At 44.2% G+C, this 12,651-nt stretch overlaps 1 protein-coding gene across 2 annotated transcripts in view; it reads right to left on the bottom strand.

Annotated features, from left to right (window-relative positions):
- The window catches only part of LOC132762992 (connector enhancer of kinase suppressor of ras 2-like), a 433,687-nt gene that overhangs the window by 229,508 nt on the left and 191,528 nt on the right, over positions 1 to 12,651 (bottom strand). For both annotated transcript variants that reach the window (XM_060756293.2, XM_060756292.2), the window contains exon 6: positions 10,447 to 10,566. In XM_060756293.2, the coding sequence (XP_060612276.2) occupies positions 10,447 to 10,566 (120 nt within the window). The remainder of the gene's footprint in view (positions 1 to 10,446; positions 10,567 to 12,651) is intronic.

The following is a 12,651-nucleotide window of genomic DNA, read 5'->3' as shown; positions in this document are numbered from 1 at the left end:
TTTCTTTTCTTTTCTTTTTTTTCTGCAAAGTTAAGTTCTAAAAATCAATGTTATACAAAGTTAAGTTCCAAAAACCCAACCATTTCAGGCTGGGGCTCCTTTAAAAGTAGACTAGGGTCTCTGAAGGCCACTTTAGTCCATCTCATGACCACTGGACTCTGCTGTTGTATGCCATGGATCTTTGGAGCTTGCCTTCTCTACTTGGACTTGTGACATATTCACCTTGAGTTGTTTATTGTTGCAGATTTCATGATTCGGCTCCTGAGCAAGAGTGGGGCACCATGGCATCTGGTGGGTAACAATCTTGACTGAGAGGAAGCCTGGAAGGGAAAACATTTCCATACCCTGCCCACATGATGTATGGCATGTTCTGGCTTCCCTTTCGCATCCAGCAATACAAATCTCCTTCGGCCTCCTGTTATGCTCACAGAGAAGAGGCTTCTCGAAGGGCTACTTTATCCTTCACGGTAAGGAGAGCCTGACACTAACGGAAATGTATCGTTTCTGCAAGGCAACCTGTGTCATGAGGACGGTGCTACAGGGACTATTCCCCATTATAGCTAATCAGACAGGCAGCCTGGGCTGTTCAAATTGCAAAGAGTTGTTTTTCTTTTGCTCCTGCCAGTTGGAAGGTAGGGAAGGAGAAACTGCTGCAGGCAATTCACGTTTACTCCAAGTGGTTACTACTAATGCAAAGCAATTATGACAACTGTGTTGAGGAGCGGTTAGTATATCCCAAGGAACTGTGTTTGTGTTGTGTCTGCACACAGCAGGGTTAAGTGATACACACATACACACCATTCTGGTCCAGGAAGAGGGAATGTCTGTATCATGGTCTGCCTTGAACCATCTAAGCCAGCCTCTCGCCTTCAGATGCAGAGGAGGTTCTCCGAGTGTCACTCCTTCTTTGAATGCAACTGATAATCTACTGCAGGCATCCTCAAACTGTGGCCCTCCAGATGTTTGGCTCTCCAACTCCCAGAAGGAGCTTGTTCAATTGTCAGGAATTCTGGGAGTTGAAGGCCCAAACAGCTGGAAGGCCGCAGTTTGAGGATGCCTATTTCTTTATTGTGTCAGGAGTGAACCAAAACAATTATATTGCATTAAAAAACAAACAAAAAAATAAAACAGAAAGTTTGCAGACTTGGTATTCTATTAAATGTTTTTTGACCAGTAGCTGGCCACTTGGAGTGCCTCTGGTGTTGCTGCAAGAAGGTCCTCCATTGTGCATGTGGCAGGGCTCACGTTGCATTGCAGCAAGTGACCAGTGGATTGCTCTTCTCCACACTCGCATGTCGAGGATTCCACCCTGAACCCCCATTTCTGAAGGTTGGCTCTGCATCTCGTGGTGCCAGAGCGCAGTCTGTTCAGCGCCTTCCAAGTCTCCCAGTCTTCTGTGTGCCCAGGAGGGAGTATCTCATTTGGTATCAGCCATTAATTGAGGTTCTGGGTTTGAGCCTACCACTTTTGGACTCTCACTTGCTGAGGTGTTCCAGCGAGTGTCTCTGCAGATCTTAGAAAACTATTTCTTGATTTATGTCATTGGCGTGCTGGCTGATACCCAAACAGGGGACGAGCTGGAGATGTCTCTGCCTTGGTCCTTTCACTATTGGCTGCTACTTCCCGACGGATGTCAGGTGGTGCGATACTGGCTAGACAGTGTACTTTCTCCAGTGGTGTAGAGCGCAGACACCCCGTGATAATGTGGCATGTCTCATTAAGAGCCACATCCACTGTTTTAGCATGGTGAGATGTGCTCCACACTGGGCATGCGTACTCAGCAGCAGAGTAGCAGTCCAAGGGCAGATGTCTTCACTGTGTCTGGTTGTGATCCCCAGGTTGTGTCAGTCAGCTTTCGTATGATATTGTTTCATATGATTATTTTGAGGCTGCCTGATCTAGTACATTTTAGCTGATGGAATGGAAATGGATACCATCTTGATTTTTCTCTGGGATAGCAAAATGTCTTTGAATACACAGCCCAACAAAAACAAATTTTCTTGGTGTCTTAGTTTTCAGGCCTGTATTTGGGGTTCTTTGGGGCACTGATTCTTGAACTGAAATAGACTACGTCAGCTCTGGTTTCTGTTGCCTTCAGTTTAGGTCTCTGTGACCTACACCACCATTCTGGCTCACCAAACTACGAATCCCAGGATTCCATAGCACTGAACCTTGGAAGTTAAAGTAGTATCAAACTGCATAAATTTCCCCCCTTTTCTTTTCCTACTACTTTTTTTCCTTTCTTCCTTCTCTACCTCTTTCCTTCCTTCCTTTGCTCTTTGCTTCATGCTTCCTTCTCTCTTTCTTTCTCCCCCCCTTTCTCTCTTTCTCTTTCTTTCTTTCTTTCTTTCTTTCTTACTGTCTTTCTTTCTTTCTTTCTTTCTTTCTTTCTTTCTTTCTTTCTTTCGTTCTTTCTTTCTTTCTTTCTTTCTCCCTTTCCTTCCCTCCCTCTTCCTTCCTTTTTTCTGTATTGTCATTTGCTTTTCATCATTTAGATTTTTTGGGATTTTAAGTCCTTTTTGCTGTTTTCGGGGGGGGGGGGGGGGTTATGAGTGATAGTCACTCATTGGTCTGTTAGGGGTATAGTGTCAAAATTTCGTGTCAATTCGTCCAGTGGTTTTGGAGTTATGTTAATCCCACAAACGAACATTACATTTTTATTTATATAGATATGTTTGTGCATTGGCATGTCTTTGGCCCTAACAGTTCAAAGACATGCCTCGGTACATCGGTTTAACAGCTGAAAAACCTAGATACCTTGCGTGAATATTGGTGAATGCTATTTTCCCAAAAGGTTATGACTGTAACAGAACATGTTTTTACCAAGAGGTTATGGCATCATCTTTTAAAAAGGTATAACTTCTAAAAAGGTCATGTCTTTCCAAAGATTATAAGATCTCCAAAAGATTCTGGAGAGTTCTATTTTCCAAAAGATAGTATACTTTGAAGTCTGCATGTTAAAAAAAGAAAGAAACTGGGATAATTCTATTCAATGCTTGAGCATGGAAGTAAATGTGTAAAAGCTCCCTCCTGAAACATTTCGTTGGTGTCCCTGCTATCTGCCCATCATGCAATGCAACCTATTCCCGTTGTAATCTATAGGCTCAACCCACCAAGCTGCAGCCCAAATCCCATTAATGCAAATTGCGTTTGCTGAGAAATGACACTTGGTTGATTGCCTCTTTTATTGACAAAATGCTGAGTGAAGTGGAGCAAGAACAGCACATAGTTCTCAAAGAGAGACATCTCCATTGGTCACCGGGGAAATTTCATCTATCAAGGATCAGCTGGCAGCAGTTCTTGCTAGAGCCATGCAGGGATTTGACAGCACATTTTTTTGCTGGGAATGAAAGCAAGTGAAGTAAACCCTACATGTTTGAGACACTTCAGTGTTCAAGCATTTGCAGATAATGCTTTCACAATGGATGGGACATGGCAGAGGAAGGGAGATACTGCAAACTGTGTAGTATCTCCCTACGAACCGTCGAGGACTCTAAGATCATCTGGGGAGGCCCTGCTTTCAGTCCCGCCTTTCTCTCAAGTACATTTGGTGGGGATGAGAGACAGGGCCTTCACAGTGGTGGCCCCTCGGCTATGGAACACCCTCCCTAGGGAGATTAGATCTGCTCCCTCCCTCTTAACGTTTCGGAGACAAGTTAAAACATGGCTGTTTGAGCAAGCGTTTACAAATGCAGAGTAGCTAATATAGGCAATCGAACGATTTGACAATGGAACTAGACAATGCTTGATAATAATGAGACACTAATGATGTTGTTTTTATTGCTTTTGTGGTGTTTTATATTGTTTAATGCTTTAATCTGTATTATGTTTTTATATGTACTGATTTGTTGGAAACCGCCTTGAGTCACCGATTGGTTGAGAAAGGCGGTATACAAATACAGCAAACAAACAAATAAATAAATAATAGAGCGGGTTAATGGACTCCGGGAAGATTCAACCAGTCCATCCTCCTGGAAATAAAGCCCGATTGCTCATTGGAGGGAAGGATACTAGAGACAAAGTTGAAGTACTTTGGCCACATCATGAGGAAACAGCAAAGCCTAGAGAAGACAATTATGCTGGGGAAAGTGGAAGGCAAAAGGAAGAGGGGCCGACCAAGGGCAAGATGGATGGATGGCATCCTTGAAGTGACTGGACTGACCTTGAAGGAGCTGGGGGTGGTGACAGCCGACAGGGAGCTCTGGCGTGGGCTGGTCCATGAGGTCACGAAGAGTCGGAGACGACTGAACGAATGAACAACAACAGAGCGGGTGAAAACTCCAATCTACACCAGGCATGGGCTAACTTTGCCCCTCCAGGTGTTTTGGACTCCAACTCCCACAATTACTAACAGCCTCAGGCCCCTTCCTTTCCCCCTTCAGCCGCTTAAGCTTCTTCCTCTTGCTGAGGTAGGGTAGGCCGAAGTTGGCCCATGCCTAGTTTAAGTGGAATCTCTTCAATTAAAGAGGAGTTGATGATTTGGACCCGCTTCATCTCCCAGATTCTCAATCACCTGTCTCCCCTGTACATCCAGGTACTTTGGCCCATTATCCTTCCACTCAGGTCCTTCTCAAAGGAAAGGAACCAGTCCAAAGCAAGAAATAGCATAAAGGAATCCAGTAGCACCTCTGAGGTGGTTTGTTCTAACAGGGGCATCTTAATTGTCGTTGTGTGCCTTCAAGTCATTAATTTGCGGAGACCCCAAGGTGGACCTATCATAGGGTTTCCTTGGCAAGATTTCTTCACTCTCTTGTCACTCCCTTCCTCTGAGGCTGAGATTATGGTTTGTCCAAAGGTCACCCAATGGGTTTTCAACGTGGAAGTCCCTGAACAGACTCAGAAATGGAATAGGCAGATCAAAAGACAACCTGGCAAAATGGCACGGCCTAAAAGAATCCCACACCTTGTGTGACTGTGGAGCAGAACTGACAACTCCGCATCTATATGCTTGTCCACTATGCCCTGCCTCATGTACAGAGGAAGAATTGTTGGAGGCTACAGACAATGCCATTGCTGTTGCCCATTTTTGGTCAAAAGATATTTAGCCACCTGTGCTCCTTCTATTTTTATCAGTTTGCCCATGCCAGATCTACACTGTAGAATGAATGCAGTTAAGGCTCAAAATGTGGCCACTTCTCTGAGCAACCATCCCAATGTAAGTAAGGACAATCATATGCTCTAGTCAAAGTTGGGGATTGTCATTTGGATTTGTTTCATTCCATGTGATATACAGTCTTTTCAGAGTTCCGCATTGCCTTGAAACCATAAGCAAAACTAATGCAGGCCTTTAGTTGTCATAAATCCTTCTCTTCGGGCTGCCGTTTTTGTAATTCGGCATGCCAAAGTCCTCTGCCAATGCCCTGCTTTTCCTTCTCATCTGTCTCTTTGTTCTCCAGGAGTATGGCTTTCTCGTGGAAGTTCAAAGCATTCCATCCCCCCCCCCCCCCCCACCCCTTAGATAGGATTAAACTCTATTCTGCAAAAAACTGGGATAGCTACAAGTCTGAGGAACACATTTGCTATTAGAAAACAAGATGAGAAGGTCTTTCTTTGCATGCTGATGTATACTTGGCCTCAGGGCTTGCTCCATGCCTGAAGGAGTCTTTGGTAGATGATAGTGGGCCTTTTCCTACACAGTGTAGGCTGCTCCTGGTTGAGGGCTTACCTTTGGGAAATTAGATATGTCCTCTAATGTTTCAAAGCTGCAGTGCGTTGTGGCACATTTTAAGCAACAGGATCCCATGCCCTCATCCTAGGAAGGATGCACCAAAGGGCCCTGCCAGGCCAATAGGGCTTCTAGCACTTGCCTAAGAGAGCCACGTGCTTGGAGCCACATGCTTGGAGTAGTCAACTGCTTAACCCTACAGTAGGCAAATTCCACAATGTAACAAAATTTGGTTTGAAAGTGTTATTCCTGTTTATGTTGTAGTAGAGTCTGTTGGCAACGCTGCAACTGGTAGTAGCGGTATCAGTAGAGGGAAAAGGAGTGCTCAGGAGTTAAACGAGGAACAGCAGAGGAAGAGGAACCGGGAGATACTTATTTTATCCACTGATGAAGATTCCTTCGAAGGGTTTTCTGGAAGTGAAATGAGTGAGGAGGAGGAAGGGGGATATAATGGATATGAATAGGGGAACTAAGATGATTACTCGGGAGCAGGAATCGGATGAGGAGCGACACAGGAAGAGGATTCAGGACATGCTTACTGCTCCCACAGAGGAGGAGGATTTCATGGGTTTTTCTGGGAATGATGGGTCTGGGAGTGATGAGGGTGAGGATGAATCACTGGATTGGACCAAGGTACAAGAGGTTCGGGATGTGTGTACTCAACCAACGTCTAGTGACACATTTGTGAGGTTTTCTGGTGGCGGGGATTGGCAATCGGGTGATACTGTGGAATCTTGGTGAGACCTAAGTCTTGACAAGAGGTGGAAGAGTTGGAGGGATGGGCGCTGGCGCTCAGTTGTGGAGGCTAAACCAGTTGAAAGTGATGAGGATGCGGTGGAGGGCAGCTCATCATCGGATGATGAGTTGTAAGATAAAAGTAGGCACTGAAATGGTAGAACTTTGCAGTAGGCAAAGTGTTGGTTTCGTGCCTTGGGTTTTGTTGCTGCCGCTTTTGTGTTGGGCTTGGGTCCTGGATCTGCAGGTTGCTGTTTAACCTCATGTGATAACTCGGCTTGGATTCTCGTAAGTGCGGATTTCCCCTCTCCTCGACTTTAGACTGCTTTTGATGACGACGCTGCCTTGTGGACTTTGGAACCTTGCAACTTTGGACTTGGATTTCTTCAACATTTGGACGACGGCTCTTCTTTTTGTTTGTTTTCCATTTACTGTGTGATTTTGGGGTGTTTTGGAAGTACTCCTGTTTAATCCGGATTTTTTTACCTGGATAATCCAGATTATTGCCTTAGTTTGCTTTTCAAGCTGGAAATTGCTGCAACTTTTGAGTTTTGACCAGAGGCACTGAAGTAAGTGTCTCTGAGTCTTGTTTACTTTGTATTAATAAACTATTCTTTCGGACATACTCTTGAGTCTGGCTCTTTAAGGCGTCTGGGTTCTGACAGTTTAATTGCTTTGTTTCTCTTAACCATGCAGAGCCCTCTAAATGGTTATCATTGGTGACATCATCATTTCCTATGTGCCCAAAACATGCCCATGTGGCTCACCAGGCAGGACCCTCTTCACAAGTACCTGGCTTAATTTTATACTTTCCCCTGGTCAGTAGCATATCAAAGCTTCCTTATTCTCATTGCATCCTCAGAGATATGTGTCATGTACATTCAATAAACTCCTTAATTCATTAATATTACATGTTTGGGTTGCTTTGAAGCTGCTTCTGGAATCTGTTTTATCTGAAATCTAGTCACCGGAGGCAGGAATGAGAGCATTGTCCCCAAATCTTAATCAACATCTGACATTTTCCATCCATCCCCCATATTTGCGCATTGCAAGAATTTACACTTTGACTTTAGATGGGCAATGATCTGTGCTTTTAGAAAAAAAAATGACATAGAGGGGCCTCATCTACATGACCATAAAATCCAGTTTCTGAATCCAAATTATCTCCTTTGAACTTGAGCCCCTTGTGGCACAATGGGTTAAACCCTTGTATCAGCAGGACTGCTGACTGATAGGTCAGCGGTTTGAATCTGGGGAGAGTGGGTTGAGCTCCCTCTGTTAGCTCCAGCTCCCCATGCTAGAGCTAACAAAGAAACCTCCCACAGGGATGGTAAAACATCAAACATCTGGGCATCCTCTGGGTAACATCCTTGCAGATGGCCAATTTATTATCGAAGGCTTTCATGGCTGGAATCACTGGGTAAGTGGTTTGAATCTGGCGAGAGCGGGTTGAGCTCCCTCTGTTAGCTCTAGCTCCCCATGCTGGAACATGAGAGAAACCTCCCACAAGGATGGTAAAACATCAAACATCTGGGCATCCTCTGGGTAACATTCTTGCAGATGGCCAATTTATTGTCGAAGGCTTTCATGGCCGGAATCACTGGGTTGTTGTAGGGTTTTTTTGAGCTATATGGCCATGTTCTAGAGGCATTTTCTCCTGACGTTTCACCTGCATCTATGGCAAGCATCCTCAGAGGTTGTGAGGTCAACCTCACAACCACCTCACAACCTCTGAGGATGCATGCCATAGATGCAGGCGAAACGTCAAGAGAGAATGCCTCTAGAACATGGCCATATAGCCTGAAAAACCTACAACAACCCAGATGACCAATTGTCTCACACCAGAAGTGACTTGCAGTTTCCCAAGTCACTCCTAACATGAAAAAAAATTGCTTTGAAATGGATTGTATGGCAGTGTAGACTAATATAATCCAGTTCAAAGCAGATAAGATTGGATCATACCCTGGATTATATGGCAGCGTGGAGCAGAGTGGCATTATCAAGGGAACGTGGAAACACCAAACATCCACATGTGAAAGGTCTTCTATGTTTCACTTTGCAAGTCCCAAGGATTCTAATCTCTGCCAACCCTTTTGAACAAACAAGGGAGAGCATCAGAACTTGTAAATTGCTGAGTAAAATATGTCACACTGTTGCCCCCACACCAGCTATTGTGTTGCGGTGGCTTTGTGTCTGGATGCTTGTTAAGCATTATTAGCTTCCTCGGTGGTATACTGCTGACAGTGTGACAATAAGACAAGACGTATTTGGTTTCGAGATCAGATCACACAATACAATGGGAGTATATTACTCACAGGACAATGTACCTGACTGTAAAATGAAGTAGAAATGTGTATGTTCAGAGAAATATTATTAATCTATGCACCTAGAGAGGGAACACAGAAATAAACAGGAATACTACTGTGGAGATATAGCAGGAAATGAAGAGATGAGATAGGAATTTGATTTGTTCAGGTGAATAAGTGTGATTTTTTTCTCGTGTCAGGAGCGACTTGAGAAACTGCAAGTCGCTTCTCATAGAAACCTAGAGTTGGAAGAGACCTCGTGGGCCATCCAGTCCAACCCCATTCTGCCAAGAAGCAGGAAAATCGTATTCAAAGCACCCCCGACAGATGGCCATCCACCCTCTGTTTAAAAGCCTTCAAAGAAGGAGCCCCCGCTACACCCTGGGGCAAAGAGTTCCACTGCTGAACAGCTCTCACAGTCAGGAAGTTCTTCCTAATGTTCAGATGGAATCTCCTTTCTGGTGTGAGAGAATTGGCCATCTGCAAGGACGTTGCCCAGGGGATGCCCGGATGTTTTGATGTTTTGCCATCCTTGTGGGAGGCTTCTCTCATGTCTCCACATTTATTTATTTACAGTATTTATATTCTGCCCTCTTCACTCCACAAGGGATTCAGGGCAGATTACAATGTACTATATACATGGCAATCATTCAATGCCATAGACCAGGGGTCCTCAAATTAATGCCCAAGGGCCGAATACGGCCCTCCAAGGTCATTTACCCACCCCTCGTAGAGGGTCAACTTAAGTCTGAAATGACTTGAAAGCACACAACAACAACAACAACAACAACAACAATCCTATCTCATCAGCCAAAAGCAGGCCCACACTTCCCATTAAAATATTAATAAGTTTATATTTGTTAAAAATGTTCTTGATTTTAATTATTGTATTGTTTTTAAGTGTTTTTGTTTTGCACTACAAATAAGATATGTGCACTGTGCATAGGAATTCATTCATACTTTTTTTCAAATTATAATCCGGCCCTCCAACAGTTTGAGGGACTGTGCCCCGGCCCTCTATTTAAAAAGTTTGAGGACCCCCTGCTATAGACACACAACATATATAGACAGACACACAGAGGCTACTTAACATTCTAGCTTTTTGATGAGGGTATTCTGGCCACCAGGGGAGCTGTCACTTCACTGTCCATTTGTGACACTGATGAAGTACTTTCTCATTCTTTGCATGCTTGCTGGAGATTTTTATGGCATCGTAAATTAGTTATATTAGCCTACCTAAAATTTCTACTTGACAGATGTAACTGTCTTTCGGGCTGCAAAGGTCGACAGCAAGCTACACAAATTGGTCGGACGCTCACTCCGACCTGGGCTGGCTTCGAACTTATGACTTTTCAGTCAGTAGCGATCTTAATGCAGCTGACTCCCAGACAACTGCGCCACAGTCCCGGTGCTGGAGCTGGAGCTGACAGAGGGAGCTCCTCTGTGCTCTCCCTGGATTCGAACTTGCAACCTGTCAGTCTTCAATCCTGCCAGCACAAGGGTGTAACCCACTGTGCCACTGGGGGCTCCTAATAAGTGTGGGTAGCACAATTCTGCATATCTGGAAGAGAACTGACAAAACTAAAGGTTGCAATTCAAGGGAGGGAGGGAAAGAAGCAGGCTAAGTGTGTGTGAATATGTGTTTCACTGGCAAAAAAAGAGAAAGGAGCATATATACAATCCTCCTGTCATGCCATCTTTGGGCCTCTTAAAAGTCTGTCTGTCCTACTTACTACTTACCAAGCCTTCACTGGGCATGATGCTGGTAAGATGAACAACTTCGAGGTGAGCGGATTGTGACACCAGAGAGTCGGATGAGAGAGAGATGATGTGATCACAGATGCCAGACAGCGTTTTACACTGGAGCAGACGAGAGAAAGAGAGTGACAGAGAGACAGAGAGATTAGAAGGACTTTAATGGAAGCACTAACACCAAACACCAGTTGCTGGTCGCACGTTATTTGTGGACACTTTTCACAAATCTGCATGTGTATGGAAACCCAAAGGACGTTCAGTGCAAACACTGCAGAAAACACACATCAACACTCACATTGAGGGGCATAGAAAACATCTTGCTCCAGACACTGCGTCTTGCGCCGGAGACAAAGTGCTGAAATCTTCCTTCTTGAAAACCAAACTACTTTCTATAGTCCAAAGTGGTGAGAATTGAATTAACCTCCTGTGCTGATAGATTTAGATCGAATCTGCTGTAAGTCCTCTAATGGCAAGTCTGAGTCTTTCCCATTTACGGAGAGCAAGAAGTCTCTTGTTGGCTCTTTCTTCTGAGTGCGTTTACATTGTAGTAGAATTGCTGCAGTTTGACCGCACTTTAACTGCTATAGCTCAGTTTTAGTGAATTATGGGAGACTCTAGCACTCTGGGACAGATAATATTAAGGACATAATAAAACTACATTTCCTAAGAACAAAAGAGAGAGGTAAATAAGAAATAGTTGTCATTGGCTCTCCACATTTACAGCTTTCTTTGGTGGATTTGCTTTTTTACCCATTTGATTACTATGCTCTCTCTAGGAACCTGTATCTCCTCCAGTGTGACTCCATGGCCAATGTCCACCAGAAACTGACCACTGGGTTATATTGAAGGACATAGAGATTCCTAGAGAAAACGCCTCTCTGAGCATTCATAGGTCCTCCAGTGTCATTCTATGGTCAACTTCCACAGTAAAGAGTATTTTAGTAGGTTCATATGGAGTTATAAGGTCTTTTAATTAATTTGGACCTAAGCTGTATATGTCTTTATGTGACATTACAACATATTATGTCCCACAAAACATATCACATTATCACAGATTCCTCCTGGACTAGCAGCAGGGACCACTGAAGACCATCATGGCAGAGACAGCTTTCTGTTTCTGGGCACCATAACCTGTTGAGATTAACTTCACAATTCAGCAGCAGATCAGTTGCACAGCTTCAGTGCTTTCCAGTAGCTTCTTCCTGCACACTATTTTCAGTCAACTGCTCCCACAGCCCGCAGTCACTCTGGAACCTTTTACAGACACTTGAGCACATGCCCGGCCATTGTCAGTTTTACCATTGTGTTCCCCCCAGTCTAGATGATATTACAGACTTACCATAGCACACAGTTATATCTTGTCTTAGCAGACAGGTTCTTTTAATTACATATAGCCTTTGACGAACAACATCACAGCACAAGGAGAAATATACACTGTACATGACTTCCTTATATACAATTCATTTACACATAGCAATCTCTGATTGGTTCCCAACTCATTGACTCAACTCAAACCCAGGATTACATCATTCACACTCACCTGGACTAGGCCAGAACACATTCCCCAAATGAAGTTCTATATACAGTTAATTCATGACTCAGCATTCCCAATAGAAACCCATTAGGAGTGCATGACTCAGCTCTATTACATTACAATACATTGTAAAACCTGACAATGTCTATGCCCAACACCACTGCAGAAATTACACTGATTAGCTGGTATTGCACCACCTGATAACCATCAGGCAGTAGCAGCCGGTAAATAAAGGTCCAAGGCACAGGCATCTCCAGCATATCCTCTGTTCGGACGTAAGCCAGCATGCCAACATCTTAAATCAAGAAATAGTTTTCTATATCTACAGAGATACTCGCAGGAACACCTCAGCAAGCAAGAGTCCAAAAATGGCAGGCTAAAACCCGGAACCTCATTCAGTGACTGATATTGGATGGGAAACTCCCTCCAGAAAACTGGGTTACTTGGAAGGTGCTGAACAGACTGTGCTCTCGGACCACGAGATGCAGTGTGAATCTTAAGAAATGGGGCTACAAAGTGGAGTCTTCAAGATGTGAGTGTGGAGAAGAGCAAACCGCAGACAGCTCACTACAATGCAGCCTGAGCCCTGCCACATGGACAACGGAGGACCTTCTTACAGCAACACCAGAGGCACTCCACGTGGCATAATGCCAAGT

Source organism: Anolis sagrei, chromosome 10 (assembly GCF_037176765.1).
Source record: "Anolis sagrei isolate rAnoSag1 chromosome 10, rAnoSag1.mat, whole genome shotgun sequence".
NCBI lineage: Eukaryota > Metazoa > Chordata > Lepidosauria > Squamata > Dactyloidae > Anolis > Anolis sagrei.
The sequence above is the reverse complement of the archived record's forward strand: the minus strand, read 5'-3'. Positions and strand labels throughout refer to the sequence as shown.